We start from the raw sequence: 17,033 nt of genomic DNA on the forward strand, positions 1-17,033 counted from the left end.
ACACACACTAGAATAATCTATGGAACTTTAATAAAGACTGATGACAGAAATTCTGATTTAATTGGTCCAGGGTGAAGCCTGGGCATCAAGATTTTTAATACTCCCCAGGTGATTCCAATGTGCAGCTAAGGTTGGCAATCACCTAGTTTGAATGAAAAAAAAAACATAAAATAACATTAAAAAACCCCGCTATAATGTACAAAATGATATATTCTTAAATGTATTTATTCCTTACCTCTTTCCACAAAGGATAGGGCTTGGCCAAAAAATTATTCAATACAGAATGAATTCCACTGAGGGGCATGGAGTTCGACGCACTTGTCAAAAGGGCACAGATGGGCTGGGACTCACAAGGTCAGTGTAGAAATAATTCAGGTATATTTTCTCTCTCTGGTTTGGTTTGCAAGGCAGCAGTGGCAGATTTTAGGAGAAGTGGTTCTTAGAAGACAGCGAGTGGTCCATGTACAGTTTCCAGGTGGGTGATTGGGCCAAAAACTGTTTCCCAGCAGCTGATTGGTCTGGAAGCTGTTTCCAGGCTGTCTAGCCGGTAGACTGCCTTGTCTCCAAGGGTTATTCAATCTGCAAAGTGGTAACAAGTCTCAGAAGCTTGTGTGGAATGATAATTTTTCCCCATTACAGAAGCTTATTGAAGAAAAGTATTTTAAGGATGACTCATAGGCACGTTGTATATTTTTTAGATTCAACTTTGCCAGGGGTTATGAATTGCTTGTAAGGCAGAAGGTTCCTGAATGATTTTTTCCCAAGTTGAGGAGTGGTTGGAACCATTCCATGAAAAATTTCCAGCTGTTAAAAGGGTAGCATTAAACTATTCAGTGCAGTTCAACTGTTGGACTAGTTCCTGTCTTTTCTTTCTCTTTCTCAAGAGCAGATGAGGTTGCTCTCAGTTTGCTGTCAGGAGGAAAAACAGATAAAGAAATGATGGTGGAATAATAGTGAAAGAAATCTGAGGAAAAGGGTAAAATCACTAAATTCCATAATCTTAATATTTAATGTTTTTAATTTTTGCATATTTTAAATCTAACCGAAAGTCAATATTATTTGGATGATAGGGCACCTGGGTGGCTCAGTTGGTTAAACCTCTGGTTCTTGATTTCGGCTCAGATCACAGTTGGTGAGATAGAGCCCTGAGTCAGGCTCTGTTCTGACAGTGCAGAGTCTGCTTAGGACTGTCTCTCTCTCTCTCTCTCTCTTTGCCCCTTCCCTGCTTACTCTCTCTGTCTTAAAATAAATAAATAAATATTTTAAAAATATTTGGATGATGACATGTAAAACTTAAGGTTGGACTGTCTCACCATATTTTTTTTTAACGTTTATTTATTTTTGAGACAGAGAGAGACAGAGCATGAACGGGGGAGGGTCAGAGAGAGAGGGAGATACAGAATCAGAAACAGGCTCCAGGCTCTGAGCTGTCAGCACAGAGCCTGATGCGGGGCTCGAACTCACTGCGTGATCGTGACCTGAGCCGAAGTCGGACGCTTAACCGACTGAGCCACCCAGGCGCCCCTCACCATATATTTTTAAAGTTTTTATTTAAATTCCAGTTAGTTAACATACAGTGTAATATTACTTTCAGGTGTATTATATAGTGATTCAACACTTCCATATATCACCTGGTGCTCATCACAGCAAGTGCACTCCTTAATCCCCATCACCTATTTAACTCATCCCCCCACCCACCTCCCTTCTGGTAACCATCAATTTGTTCTCTATAGTTATGTCTCACCATATTTTTAAAACGATGCTCTCAATTTCTTTATTGTTTTTCTTTTAGAAAGACAGGGAGGGAGCACAAGTAGGGGAGAGGGGAAGGAGAGAAAGAGAGAATTTCAAGCAGGCTCCACACTCAGTGCAGAGCCCTACTTAGGGCTCAACCCAACCCTGGGATCATGATCTGAGCTGAAATCAAGAGTCAGATACTCAAACGACTGAGCCACCCAGGAGCCCCTCAGTTTCTTTATCTTATGGTGGCTCACCAAGTTCCTTTGAAAGTATGATGGCATAACATGATTTATGAGCAAATGGTATATTTTTAGCTTTAGAATCAATGACTATTTTTAAATGGCACACACCACATAACATTTGTTTTAATTATCTAATTTCAAAAATGACAACAATAATCAGCATTTATGGAGAGGCCACATTGTGGCAGGCCCTGTTCTAGGACTTGAGATATGGTTGGCAAGAAAACGGACAAAATCCTCTTTCCCTAGCAGGGAAAGATAGGCATAACAGCCCTAGATGACCCAGAATGCTTCTGAGCTGCATGTGCTTCACACATATTAGCTCATTTCACTCTCTTAACAATCCTGTGAAGGAGTTGCTGACATCGTCTCTATTTCCTAGGGGAGGAAAGCAGTGAGCAGAGAGGTTCAGAGACTTGCTGAAGGACATACAGTTAGTGACCATGAGAGCTGGGATTTGTGGCTCCAAGGGCAGCATGCTTAACTGTAATGCTATTCTGTCTCTCCATAATTAGCTCATTTCTACTTATTCTGCTGATGCAAGTAAGCAAAAGTCTTCCTTTTCCTTTCTCAAATATTTTAAATTTTTACTTCAAATATTTAGTATTTCTCCACAAGGTATTGATAGGTGTTATTGCTGACACTTTCCAATTACAAGAGACTCACTGTGTGTGCCTGGTACTTTAGTAATCCAAGAAAAAGAAGAAGAAATCTTTGCTTTGGTGGACTTGCAGAGATGTTGCCTCAAAATAAAATGACAGGTAGATGATACCTACAACCTCAAATTAGAAAGTGACCCAAGGAAGCAGTTCCCAACCTTCTGTGCACATTAGAATCACCTACAAGAGTTTTAAAATAGGACCTCTGGGTCCCACTTCCAGGGATTCTTTTTTTTTTTTTTAAGTTTATTCATTTTGAGAGAGAGAGATAGAGAGAGAGCGAGCATGTGCACAAGCTGGGGAGGGGCAGAGAGACAGGGAGAGAGAGAATCCCAAGCAGGCTCCCTGCTGTCAGTGCAGAGCTTGGTGGAGGGCTTGATCTCACAAATGGTGAGATCATGACCTGAGCTGCAATCAAGAGTTGGACACTTAACTGACTGAGCCACTCACGCGCCCCCCACTTCCAAGGATTCCAACTCAATTGGTCTGGAGTGGGTTAAGGCATCAATATTTGCTAATATGGTAATCTGACAAAGTTATTGAATATTTAGAATCCAGACACTTAAAATCACAGTCTTTTTTTTTTTTCCATAGTCATTGGTAAAACCACAATTTTGAATCAGATTGACCTGGATCAAATCCCATGCCTGCCACTCATTAGCTGTGTGGTTATGGGTTATGTTTCTGTGTGGGAGGAAAAATTCCCCTCTCCTTTCTTAGGTTCTGGAGGTGGGCCTAAGAACTAAACTGATACAAGACTGGTTCATAGGAGAAAAGTGGACAGATTTTATTACATTTTTGCATGTGTGTGAAAGCTTTCACAAGAAAATGAAGACTGGAAGAAGTGACCAGAACAGGAAGCATTTATACCTTTTAGACAAAGATACCATAAATTTGTGACGAAATGATACGACAAAGGGGTTCAGTGAAGGGCAGTAAATTGTGGAAAAATGGCTAGGAGATAAATGAAAAGGAAGCCAGTGGAAGAAAGGGGCTATTAGTAAGTTTGTTTGTACAGACCATTTCTGTGTCAATTCCCAGTCTTCTGGTAATAAGGATGTTTTTCTCTTCCTGGTACAGGGAGGGTACTTTCCTCATGGGAAATTTTATGGTTTTGTTTTTAGGTAGAAAAGGGTAATCAGAAAGACCCTCCTGCATCTGCTGTTTCTGAAATACCTTCAGCTCCAAATAATCAATAGCCCCAAGCAATGTAATTTGGATGGCACGTCCTGAACTCTTTCATTTCTCAATCTGAGCTTCTCTTTTCTCATCTGTAAAATGGAAATAATTATTTACTTCTTAAGTGTTGTTGTAAGAATTAAAGAATATGTGTGAAAATAACTTTCACAGTCCTGGTTCAAAGTGTGTCTAAATAATGGTTACTTTTATCCATTCATGAGTTAATTCAGTCAGCAAATACCTGCTGTATTTCCAGCCATCATTCTAGGTTCTGAGGCTACTGCATTGAGTAAAACTGACTAGGGTCTTGCCTTCAAAGTGCTACTTTGGATTTTTTTTTTTAGCATGAATAAAACGTTAAATCTCATGGTACTTCTATTGTATTTTATTTTTTTAAGATTTCTTTTTATTTTTAAGTAATTTCTACGCTCAACATGGGCCATGAACTTACAACCCTGTAATCTCATGGTACTTCTATTACTCTATCCTGTACTCTATCCTGTACCTGGGATCCTATCCTTCCCTGTCCTCAGAGGGCGCACTCCATCAGTTGTCCCCTCATCTCTCTCTCCACTGGCTTTTTGTCATATTCATTGAATTGTAATTCACTGAAGTGTAATCATCTTTTTTTATATTAAAAAAAATCTCTGAATCAAACCCTTTGGCTTCAAGTTTGGCTTCCAACAGTTACTGCCTTAGCTCCTTGCTCCTTTTGCTTCACAGGCAAGTATAGGTATTGCCTGCACTCACTGTCTCCACTCTGTCCACTTTATCACTTCTCATTCACACTGCAGAATACTGTAATCGGGCTTCTGTCTCCATTACTCTCTCTATATTACTCTCAATGGGGTCACTCCCTTCTTAAAACCATTCAATGAAGGGCACCTGGGTGGATCAGTCAGTTAAGTGTTTGACTTTGATTTCAGCTCAGGTCATGATGTCACGGTTTGTGGGTTTGAGCCCCACATCGGGTTTGGGGAGGGGCAGAGAGACAGAGGGGAACAGAAGATCCGCGCACGCGTGCTCTCTCTCTCTCTCTCACTCTCTCTTTCAAAAATAAACATTAAAAAAACAACAACCATTCAATGACTCCATATTTACCCTGGGATCACCTCCAAACTCTGAAGTGGCATTTGGTCATTTTCCAGCCTTCCTCTCCCTATTCCCTCTTCTATCTGCACTCGCCTCCCCTACCTGCTGCCCAAGCCTCACACACCCCACAGAGTTGCTTGGGGTTCCTCACAGCATGTACTTGCACCTCTAGGCAGTGGTACTCTAGAGCTGATTTGTACCTGCTTGTGAAGTACTTACTTCTTCCCAAACCCATGTTTAGGGATGTCATGTTGGGAGCTTAAAGTCTGCCTTGGTGGGAGTATTGATATCAAGGGCATTGGCAAAATCTACAAATTAGGGCGTGCTTGCCTATCCCCAGAGAGATGGCTGTTAAATATTTACCACACACCATTGCTTTTAGACCTTTGCACATAGGGTCCCCCAGACCCCCAGCTCAGCTCAGCTTATGTGACTTCCTCTTGGAAGCTTCCCCTGACTCTTCAAGATTGGGACAGATATCCCTCTCTGTGATTCGTGGAAGGGTGGGCAGCCCCCCACAGCGCCCCCCTGTGGCGCTTATGCTGACTTTTTCCATATCCTGTACTGGCCAAGTAAAGTCATTGAGGTCAGGGCCTTGCTGTGTTCATTTGTCACTGTTCTCCTTGGATAGTACATGACATATAGCAAGGTGCTACATCATATTTTTAAATGAATCGATACATGAGTAATGGAAATAATAAGTCCTCCCTACTAAATAATAAGCTTTTTATGGTTCAATGATGGATCTTCATCTTTGTAATCTCTGGATTTCCTCACATAGCATTCAGTAGAAATATGAATTGAAAAGAGTAGACTTAAAGTATACTTTTTCTGAGCCTAAAACTAGGGCCCAATGGAAGATAACCATTATGAGCTTGGGTGGCTCAGTCAGTTAGGTGTCCGACTCTTGATTTCGGCTCTGCACGATCTCACAATTTGTGAGATGAAGCCCCGCATCGGGCTCTGTGCGGACAATGAGGACCCTGCTCGGACCCTCTCTCTTTCTCTCTCTCTCTTCCCCTCCCCTGCTTGCATGCTTGTGTTCTCTCTCTCTCAAAATAATAAGTAAACTTAAAAGAAAAAAAAAAAGACAACCATTCGATAAGTGAGTCAATGACCTTTGAAGTTAGCATTCTGTGGAATCCAAACCTGGCGTTTTGAAATACATCACCAGAAACTTCAGATGTTCCCTAGCCATCAACCTGCCTCAATGTACTACTCATTCGTTCATTTCTCCTAATAAGGTGATCACAAGCTTATGCCACGTCTTTCTCTCTTCTTCCTTTATCTATAGCACAGCCACACTCCTTGCTCATAGATTTATATGCATGTTGAACCATGAGGTAGGGTAGGGAAGCGGTGTGGTGCGGTGAAGGCGCTTGGCAGTTGGAGTCAGGAGACACTGGCTATGTCTGTCATAACCTTTCTGGAGACTTTGTCTCTTCATCTGTGATGGGGAAAATATCTTCCCTATCTAATTCACCAAGTTTTGGTAGGATCAAATGAGTTAATGTAGGCGAAAATGTTTTTTATACATTTGGGGCATCTGGGTAACTCAGTAGGTTAAGCATCTGACTTCAGCTCACGTCATGATCTCGTGGTTTTTGGGTTCGATCCCCACATCTGGCTCTGTGCTGTCAGTTCAGAGCCTGAAGCCTGCTTCGGATTCTGTGTCCCCCTCTCTCTCTGCCCCATCCCTGCTCATGTTCTCTCTCTCTGTGTCTCAAAAATTAAAAATTAAAAAATAATTAAAAAATAATAAAGCTGCCATCTTATTAAAAAAAAAAAAAAAAAGAAATACAGAATCTCAGCCCTGCCCCAGACCTCATGAATCAGAGCCTACATTTTAAAGAGATCCCAAGGGATTGAGTGCATTTAAGTTTAAGGCACTTTGCCTTAGGGACCATCTAATAATTTTCAAGTGGGAAAACAACAAATCAGGTCTTGAAGGGTGATTTCCCCTCTTCAAAGCCTAATATGCATGGGTGGCAGAGCTTGGATTATGAACAAAGGTCTCCTGACTGCTGGCAGGTTCCAGCATGGCACAGCACCTCGCAGCCTAGGTCTTTAGCTTCCAAGCTGTGAGGCTTTGGGCAAGTTACTGAACCTCTCTGAACCTGTTTCCTCATCTATAAACTGGAGATGATAGCAATGTCTACCTTATGGAACTGTGAGGATTGACACAAATTGGAGAATCTTTGAACATTTTGTGCAAGGTAAAGCATAATTCATACATAAAATTTTATTATTCTTAAATGGAAAGTCAGACAACGTTCTGCATAATTCAAAGTAGAAGTAAGTTTTTTTTTATGGCACACAGAAACAGATAGCTATTTATATCTCTGAACACCATCATGACTTGACAGTAATGTTTAGAAAGCAGTTACTTATTTTTCCTTCTAATCTTTTATATTTTCCATTGAAGAAATTTGTGTAAACTGCACAGCAGAGGCACTCTGCTAGTCACTGTTATTCAATCACTTGTAGGTTAGACTGACCTGTTATTCTGAATTTGGTGAACCAGGGCCAAATTCAACCTTTGGAGCAGGCACACACATAATGTAATTGAAGAACCTGACTCACTGACCTACTTTCTTGGTCAATGAAACAGTAGAAGGCTTGATTACCTGGTTTTTAGCTCCATCTAGTGGCCATACACAGTTTAATTTTTGGTTGTAGAGAAATGGGGAATTCTAGTTCCTTTTTTTAACTCAAATATGTCCAACTTATCATCATGCAGAAGAAATGATCCAATATACAATTTTTAATGCTCCTTGTTATATTTGAAATAATAGAATTAGGATTCTTGGAGCTAGTGAGAAAGTTGGAGACCTTCCTATGCAGAACAGGAAGACTGGAATCATCTTTGATGCTTCTCTCATGAGATATGTCCATTCTGTCATTGAACCAAAAAAGTTAATTTCTCAAAACATTATCCAGTCACATGTACTTATTTAATCCTTGCTGGGGGACTGTCTGCTTAGTGAAGGAAAGTATTGGATATTTCTCCAGACTCTAGATTTTGGTTACTGGGCCCTGATCTCTTGTAGTGCCACGGAGAGAAATAGCTACAGGTGCATTCAGAAAGAAAAGGCCTGTGCAATAGGGCTTCCAGCCTCAGAAAAGATGCCCTTTCTCCCATAGTATGGTCAATGATCAGTAGAGAGCTGAAGGAGTCATGTCAAGTGTCAGTGCAGGAAGCCAACCTTGCCTGGGGATATATTGTCTGAGCCCCCGGGACGAAGATGTAATTCTAGGCATAGAAGTGGGGGAAACCCCCCCCAAATGCCAGTGCTAACATTTCCTGCTGAAGAATACCTCTTTGGGCGAAAGATTATTTTGAACTGGTTATTTTTGAGCAACAGCAGACACAAAGAAATTCTGAAAAGAGTGGAAGTTACTGTTGTGTAAGAGAATTTCACCATTTATAGGGGAAAGGAAACCCCCATTCGTGAGCATGTGTCCCTTTTGGTACCCGGAAGAGAAAGATGACTCTAAAATTATAAGAAACTTATCAACAGAGAAAGCGCCACTTAAATCTACATAACAAAGTTTACATTTTACTCTGCTTTCCCTGGTCACTCCACATAAATGCACACCACACCCAACATCTTTCTTTTGTCTTTACTTGAAGATGGTATTCAAGGTGGTGTCTTGGGCCTTCTGGTGGGAAGTGTTACTAAGTGTCCCTGAGTATCTCCCATCTATACCTGATGTATACATATTAATAAACTTGGTTTTTCTTGTTAATCTCTCTTATTACAGGAGATAATGGCTAAAAACTCAGAAGAGTAGAGGAAATATTATTTTTCCTCCCCCACACTACCTATTTAGTAGGAAGGGATTCAGAATTAAGATCAGGTTGATTAATAGAAAATAGAGATGTAATATTCTTGCACAAACGTGTGGGTGGGGAATCAGATCTCTCTATGTAGGAGCCTGTTCAGGGTTGGGCATGTATTTGCACCCCTGGAACTGGAGTCGTCATATTGAGTCCTTGTTTGGGAATTGATGTTGAATGAATTAAACAAGGAGGCCATTAGACTGAAGTGGCTCTAATGTCATGGCAGGCTACGTAAGCAAACCCAAATCTAAGCCTGTAAATGCCTCCAGGTTATGAAATCAAAATGCTAAGGACAACTAATCCCAAACAGCCAACTAGGCTTTAAGGTATAGCCAAATATAATTTATTTTCTTTGCTTCTACACCTTCTCTGTATAAGTCTTTCCCCTGGCTCCTGTCCCCATAGTGATTCAAACCATTTCCAGTTTAGCAAGCCCCAATTCAAAATTATTTTTGTTCAAATGAACTCTTTTTTAAAAGCTTCTTTATTTGAGAGAGAGAGAAAGAGAGAGAGAGAGAGAGAGAGAGAGAGAGAGAAAGGATCTCAAGCAGGATCCAAGCTGTCAGCACAGAGCCTGACTTCGGTCTCGATCTCATGAACCATGAGATTATGATCTGAGCCGAAATCAAGAGTCAGATGCTTAACTGACTGAGCCACCCAGATGCCCCTTCTCTTAACATTTTTAATATGCCTCAGTTTATCTTTTAACAATGTGTAGACATGAAATTGGGCTTTAGAAGTCTCGGATCACTGAGAAAAATACCTGGAGCCTCTGGGGAGACGAAGTTTGAAAGCACGGACTACAGACTTGAAACTCTTCAAGCAGGTGTAGCACTGTTGGTGGAAAGTGGGAAGAGACGGTGATTTTGAGTTTGCTCATATATTTCATTCTCTGCAGCTGCTAGCAATATACAAAACCAGGGAGGGACATGGAAGGTGATTTTTAAGGTCTCTGTCTCAGTTTCTGACTTTCTAAAAAACTGCATGATACTCTTAAAAAGGAAGACATTTTCAGGGAGCAAGAATTCTTGTCCCCTTCAAGGTCCTTCTAGCTAGATTAACAATCAAATTGACATGAGACAGATAAACAGGAGAAAATAAAATTTAATAGTGTCCGTACAGGGAATCCTCAAAGATGTGGAAATTCCAAAGACCGTCAGGCAAAATGAGGTCATCCCCAACTAAAGAGAAGGGGTAGGGGTCTGGGACTTCAAAGAAAAGGAATGCACACCATGGGGCAATAAGACGAAGAGATGTTTGGTAATTAGATGTTTGCCTTGCAATAGAGATGGGTCACTCAGATAAGGTTTATCCTTATTCTGGGAAAGACCCCCCAATTTAGATTCTTCCATGCAGTTAAGGAAGAGACAAAAGTTTCTCTTGAATCCACAAGGTCTCAATTGCCTTCAGCTCAGAATAATCTTCATGCCAAAGTGACCTATCTTGGAGTGGCCTGCCCTCAGCCCCTGTAACATACAGCAGTCAAATTCCTGGGTTCAGAAAAGCTTGTTTCTGCAAGCCTGGACATGCTTCCAGAGGTAAGGGTGGGTGTTATGGGTTGAATTGTCTCAAAAGATACATTGAACTTCTAAACTCTGGTACTTGTGAACGTGACCTTATTTGGAAATAGGGTTTTTGCAGATGGAATCAAGCTAAAATGAAGTTTTACTAGAATAGGTTAGGCCCTACTACAATATGACTGGGGTCATTTGAAGAGGGAAATTAGGACATAGCCACACAGAGAGAAGAGAACGTCATCTTTTTTTTTTTAATGTTTATTTATTTTTGAGACAGAGAGACAGAGCATGAACAGGGGAGGGTCAGAGAGAGAGGATGACACAGAATCCGAATCAGGCTCCAGGCTCTGAGCTGTCAGCACAGAGCCCGATGCGGGGCTTGAACTCACAGACCATGAGATCATGACCTGAGTAGAAGTCGGACGCTTAACCGACTGAGCCACCCAGGCACCTCAGGAGAACGTCATCTTGACGACAGACACAGGGGGGTGTTGGCCATGTGAAGACAGAAGCAGAGGTTGGAACCAAGGAATGACTGGGGCTACCAGAGGCTGGAAGAGGCAGGGAAGAATACTTCTCCAGAGGCTTTGGAAAAAGGGTGGCCCTGTTAGCCTTGATTTCAAACACCTTGATTTTTGAACGTCTAGCCTCCAGTACTGTGAGAGAATCAATTCCTGTTGTTTTAAGCCCCCCAGTTTGTGATGCTTTGTCAGTGGAAGAGTCCTCTGTTGGAAGATGAACCTCTGGGTCTAAGGGCATTTTCTGGGGATGGAATCCCACCTCAGGAACAGGGATGGTAAATCCCTGGGCAGTGAGGACTATGATAATGCTGGCAGATACTTGAATTAATGCTTGCCACCTGAAGAAATACCTAATACTGCCTTTGAAGATCTCAGTGCTCTTACAGCAAACAGTGATTTAGTACTAATGGCTGAATGTCTGAGTTCTTTAGAACAGACTTTTGGGCACTAAAACCCTAAGAGTGTGCCAGGTAAATTTCCCTTTAAAAGGGATTGGGAAAAGTTGTCTGCATTTACACTAAGGTTAGGGACTCTGGTCCAGAGGACACTGGCTTCAAGAGCTTTAGATCCAGAAAGCATGGGTTGCAACAAGGGCAGATCCACGTTTTTAGGGTCCTTGTATCAGTTTCCTGGAGCTGTTACAAAAGAGTACCCAAAGCTGAGTTGCTTAAAACAACAAATGATTGCCGCAGTTTTGGACGCTAGAAGTCTGAAACCGAGTTGTAGGCAGGGTCATGCCCTCTCTGACAGCCCCGAGGAGAATCTTTCCTTGCCTCTAGCTTTTGGTATGTGCTGGCCATCTTTGGTATTCCTTGGCTTATAGATGCATTCCTCTAGTCACATGGCTGTCTTCTCCCTGTGTCTTCACATCATCTTCCCCTCTGTGTAAGCCTGTCTTCAAGTCCAGATTTCTCCTTATCCTAAGATGCCAGTCCCACTGAATTAGGGCCCACTCTAATGACCAAATTTTAACTTGGTTACCTCTGTAAAGATCCTATGTCCAAATAAGTTCAAATTCTGAGGGACTAAGGGTTAGGACTTCAACATATCTATTTGCTTGCCCACAATTAAACTAATAACAGGCCTGAACTTAAAGTTGAAAACATAAAATTACTAATACCTTATTAGGCTTGGAGGGAGATTGTGCAAATAAGAAGCTCCACAGTACATCCTCTTTTGGCTTACAACATTAGAGTAGCTGTTGGCAGCTATGAATCTGACTGCAAAGAAGTCGCGTTGTACCCACTCCTATCAACTTACCTGGGCCTGTGCAGGCAAGCAAGAGAGGGAGAGGCTACTTATTGTTCTGCTTCTGAACTTATGCCCTCGAGGAAGATGTGAAGCTTAGAGGGGAGAAACTGGCTGTGAAAAGTGTGGGTCTGTTGTCTGAAGATCGCTCTTTTTTGTACATGACCCTAAATGCCAGTCAGTGACTTCATTTGGTGCTCAGCAGTGGAACAGAGTTTTGAGTTTGTTTTCCTTGGCCCCATATCCTGAGCTTAGAACCTCAACCTCTATGTGAGATGTGACTCATGTTCCTTCTTTGCTCCAAGCTTAGCCCACCATGATCTCCTTCTGAATTTCTTCTATGTACTGTAGCTGGTAAAGTACAGGCAGGAGGTGGAGGTGGTGGTGGTGGTGGGGGGGGGTCACCAGAATGAGGAAGGAAGCCGAGCATACGTGATACCAACTTAGTCCCTGCCAGCGAGGGAAAATGGGAATTGATAAAAAAAAACCCAAAAACCAAAAACCAAGAACACACAAAACAACGACTATCACTCCTTGACATTTTGCCAACTTCTGGGAAGCCAGATAGGAGCACCCTTACACACATGTCAGAATAAACCGAAAAGTGAGATATTCTCCCAAGATTAGGCTCACCTTTTCCATCCGTAGAGATTTGGAGGATCAAACACTTCACCACTCTGGGCATGGTATGCAGAGAATTGGGCATTATTTAGGCCGACTTCTGGTATGTAAGGAAACTGGATCTTATCTTGTCCTGTCAGAAGAGGTGTGATACACTCACAAAAAGGTCAGTAGTTGTAAGGTGGCCCTTACAGGGTTTCAAGGTAGACCAGGAGTGTTACCTAACTCAGGCTCTCAGAGAGATAGCCATTGGCCCCTCTTTCTTTATGGGGGAATTCTGAATCTTACTAAGAGAGTCCAGGCATTCAGGGGCTGAGCTGCCTCCCAAATTTCCCACTGACTCTTTAAAATATACCCCCCACCCGACCTCACAACCTTGCAGTTCAAATATAGCATTGTTTAAAACCAAACTGCTACATTATAATTAATTTCCCCTTATCCAGCTTTACGTTTAATACTTTACTCTGGTAACTACAGGTCTTATTACAGGACCGAGTTTATAAAATGCTTCCAATCACCCCTGCTTAACTCGAAGGGAAAGACCGTTTGTTTGGTAAGGCAAGGAACACCGCCAGTTGGTGGGTATTCCGGCCGGCACTTCCTGCCTTTGACAATTATACACAAGTTAGTAACTTTGAGACATGGCCCCCATCGACACTCCCAAATACGCGGAAACTTTTCTTCAGAAATGTAAACAAAACTCTCGAAAAATGCTTTGGGATTAATTTTAGATACTTTATGGACCCTTAGAAGTACACCTCCCCAAATTCTTCTTTTCTGGCATTCCAATTTCTCGCCCTTATAATTTCTCTAAGGTTTGTTCCCCTGAACCGCATCAGGGAGAACTTCCCAAATTCCAGATCAAACCCAGATCCCGCCAGGACGTCAAGCTTGGCAGAATAAAGGGCGATCAGACTTTAGATCTGTAACAGTGGTGGGAAGGACCCTTTTACCAGTAAAATACATGCCTTTGGGGAAGCTGCGGATCAGTCTACGCGTGAAAGAGGCTTGGCTTCCCTACATTTTCGGGGAGGTATAGGCTGTCTAGGTGGGAAAAAATACGTGTCACTCTGCAGGGACCGGTACAATGCCACCTGCGCTTGCGCAAAGCTGCCCAAAGAGCGCGCCGGAATCTCGGCGGGGCGGGGCGACGTCAGACGCGTCCCTTCCATTCGCCAAGGCTTTAACTCTTTCCCGTCCCTCTACGGAGCTTCTCGGTCTTCCCCTCTGACCTCGGAAAGAAGTGGGTGGGGCCTTTGGGGGCGGAAGTAGCGCTGCATTGTGGGCTCGCTTAGAGCGGTGGAGTTGATCCTGAATGAAAGTGGCGCGCCGCCGCTGACGTTTCCCGGGTAGAAGCTGCTGGGATTTGGACCCCGGCCGGGATCCGGGTGCCTCGGACCCCTAGTGCAGAGCTGATCGCAACGAGGCGGTGGCGTTGGCGCGGCGAACGTTGGTGGAGGGGGTGGCTCTGCACGGCCCCGAGACATGGCTCATAACAAGATCCCGCCGCGGTGGCTGAACTGTCCGCGGCGCGGCCAGCCTGTGGCAGGTAACCCGGACTGGGAGGGGGAGTGTTCGAATCCCTGCTTACCGGTTGACCCAGGGTTGGGCCGTCTGAGGGGCGCAGCTTTCGGTGGTTCTGTGATTGTGTTGTTTCAGGACCGAGATGTGCTCTGTCCGATGAAGCTTCGTGGTTGAGTGTTAGGGAAAATGGATTGGAGGGGGGTGGGTCGGTGGGTGGGGGCAAGTGTCACTCACCAGTAAGGCTAACTATTTTATTGCGAACGGGAAGGTAGACCGGAGGTTTGTGTGGCAGGAGCAGAGGACCCAAGAACACAGTGAGCCTTACTTTGAAGCTTAGTCAGAAGTTTGTGAACTGTCCAGTGTTCTCGGGAGGAGAAAGGACAAGTGTCAGTCTTGAGGTGGAGGGCCGAAGAGGAGGGGAAATTCCCAGTGGTGAAATGGATCGACCGTGAGACTAGAGTTTGTTTTTTTTTAATGTGAAATTTTGCCTCTTTATTGAGTTTGACGCACAGTAAGCCTTAAATTTAAAGTGCAGTTTGGTAAATATTGACCACACACGTGCACACACTTCACTGAAACACTCATGAAACCATCACCACAATGGAGATAGTGAAGATAACCATCACTTCTCAAAGTTTCCCCCTGCCCCTTGGTAATCCCTTCCTCCTCAGGCAACTTCCTATATACTTTCTGTCACTATAGATTAGTTTGTATTTTCTATAATTTTTAAAAAGAAATGGAAACATATAATAATATGTACACTTTTTTGAGGGGGAGGTCTCTGGGTTCTTTTAGCATTATTTTGAGATTTATCCGTGTTTTTGTATGTATATGTGTTCATCCCTTATTGCTGAGTATCCATTGTTATGGATATATCACATTTGTTTATCCATTCACTTGCTGATCCGTCATTTGGGTTGTTTCCAGTTTTTGGCCATTACAAATTAACTTGTATGGTTATTTGTCTGTCATTTCTCTGTGTAAATTTCTGGGACAGGAATGGATCATATGGTAGGTGTATGTTTAACCTTTTAAAAAGATGCCAAAGTCTTAACATTCCAAAGTCATAACATACATTCCCACCATCCATGTATGAGAGGTCTCTGCTCCACATCCTCTCCAACACTTGGTATGACCAATCTTTTTAATTTTACCGACTGCAGGTATTTAGTAATATTGTGGTTTGATGTTGAGTTTCTTGGCAATTCACATATCTTTTGTGAAATGTCCAAATCTCGTACTGATTTTTTAATTGGGTTTTTATCTTATTGTTGAGCTGTAAATACAAGCCCTTTGTTGGATGTATGCTTAAATTTTTTTTCCCTCCCATCTGTGGCTTGCCTTTACATTTTCTTAACAATGTCTTTTGAAGAGTGAAAGATTTATTTTATTTTATTTATTTTATTATTTTTTTTGCTAGAGTGAGAGATTTAAATTTTAACTATTACTGCTTATTCTAGAAGGTATTTTGCAACAAAAATTAAAAGGTTTTGTAGTAAACCATGATTGCTTTTTTTTTTTCTTTTACGTTTATTTATTTTTGAGACAGAGACAGAGCATGAACAGGGGAGGGGCAGAGAGGGAGACACAGAATCTGAAACAGGCTCCAGGCTCTGAGCTGTCAGCACAGAGCCCGACATGGGGCTTGAACCCATGAACTGTGAGATCATGACCTGAACCAAAGTCGGACGTTTAACCGACTGAGCCACCCAGGCGCCCCCATGATTGCTTATTATGTACATATGTATAGTATATCTGACTAGTTATTTAACATTGTTGGAAGAGATTCTCTTGTCACTTTTTATTCAGGTTCTCCTGAATTTGTCAGCGTTTCTTTACATTTTATGTAAAATCTTGTCAGTAAAGCCATATCCACTGTGGACAAGTGGTATTGAAAGATCACCTAAGCAAGTCTTAGAATGAGGAAATGTTTTTCTTTTAAAAAATTTTTTTAGTGTTTATTTATTGAGATTCAGAGAGACAGAGCATGAGCAGGGGAGAGGCAGACAGAGAGGGAGACACAGAATCCCAAGCAGGCTCTCGCTTTCAGCTGTCAGCACAGAGCCCAACGTGGGGCTCGAACTTAGAACCATGAGATCGTGACCTGAGCTGAAGTCGGACGCTTAACTGACTGAGCCACCCAGGTGCCCCTTTTTCTTTATGCTCTAACCATTTTTACGTGTATTTGCACTTGAAATGAAAACAGTTTGTATTTTATAATCATTGTACTTATTCAAATGAATTGATCACAATTCTTTATATTTTTCTTCGTAGGTCTTAAATCTTCAGTCGTTTTGACTTTTTTCCCATTACCATCTCTAACTTAGTAGTGAATTCTTTCTGTTTTACATGTGGTTTTCTCTGTGGAGCTATGAAGAAACCTCTAAACTTAGATGCCTGGCTTCTTTTCTAGTTTGGAGCATGTTTCCTGTATTCTTTTATTAGAGTTATCTCCTGCACTGATTTGTGAGAAAAACAAAATCATAAAGAAGTCCTTGCCAAAGTGATTTTTAAAATTTGGAATTAGAAAAACGGTTTAATACCAGAATTCTAATGTAATCTGGAGGCTGGCAGTGACAGAGATCAGAATACTGACTTACTGTTAGATTAATGGAAGGAATGTGACACTGACTGGAGGTAGTAGCAGCAGGCAAGGCACTAACTCAGGCAGCTTTATGCCTCTCTGAGAAATAGAGTTGTGTGCCTTTATTTCTCCCTCTACTGGGAACGAAGGGCCAGGAATAAAGCTTTTCTTTATTATTGTGTTGGAATATCTTGGCTTCCAAAAATTAGATTCTTAATTATTGTGGCTTGGTGAGATACTAAGCTCACCTATCTGATTAATT

The 17,033-nt window shown here is 42.2% G+C and overlaps 1 protein-coding gene and 1 long non-coding RNA gene across 7 annotated transcripts in view; one reads left to right on the forward strand and one right to left on the reverse strand.

Moving 5' to 3' along the window:
- The window catches only part of LOC106972543 (uncharacterized), a 46,824-nt gene extending 34,024 nt beyond the window's left edge, over positions 1 to 12,800 (reverse strand). For all 6 annotated transcript variants that reach the window (XR_008298479.1, XR_008298482.1, XR_008298481.1 and 3 more), the window contains exons 1-2: positions 12,676 to 12,800; positions 236 to 909 (exon numbers count right to left, since the gene is read on the reverse strand). This is a non-coding gene — a long non-coding RNA (uncharacterized LOC106972543). The remainder of the gene's footprint in view (positions 1 to 235; positions 910 to 12,675) is intronic.
- Positions 12,801 to 13,919: 1,119 nt separating this feature from the next.
- The window catches only part of RNGTT (RNA guanylyltransferase and 5'-phosphatase), a 306,719-nt gene continuing 303,605 nt past the window's right edge, over positions 13,920 to 17,033 (forward strand). The window contains exon 1 of the mRNA XM_015069535.3: positions 13,920 to 14,212. Coding sequence (XP_014925021.1) covers positions 14,149 to 14,212 — 64 coding nt within the window. The 5' untranslated portion in view covers positions 13,920 to 14,148. The remainder of the gene's footprint in view (positions 14,213 to 17,033) is intronic.

Source organism: Acinonyx jubatus, chromosome B2 (genome assembly GCF_027475565.1).
Source record: "Acinonyx jubatus isolate Ajub_Pintada_27869175 chromosome B2, VMU_Ajub_asm_v1.0, whole genome shotgun sequence".
Taxonomy (NCBI): Eukaryota; Metazoa; Chordata; class Mammalia; order Carnivora; family Felidae; genus Acinonyx; species Acinonyx jubatus.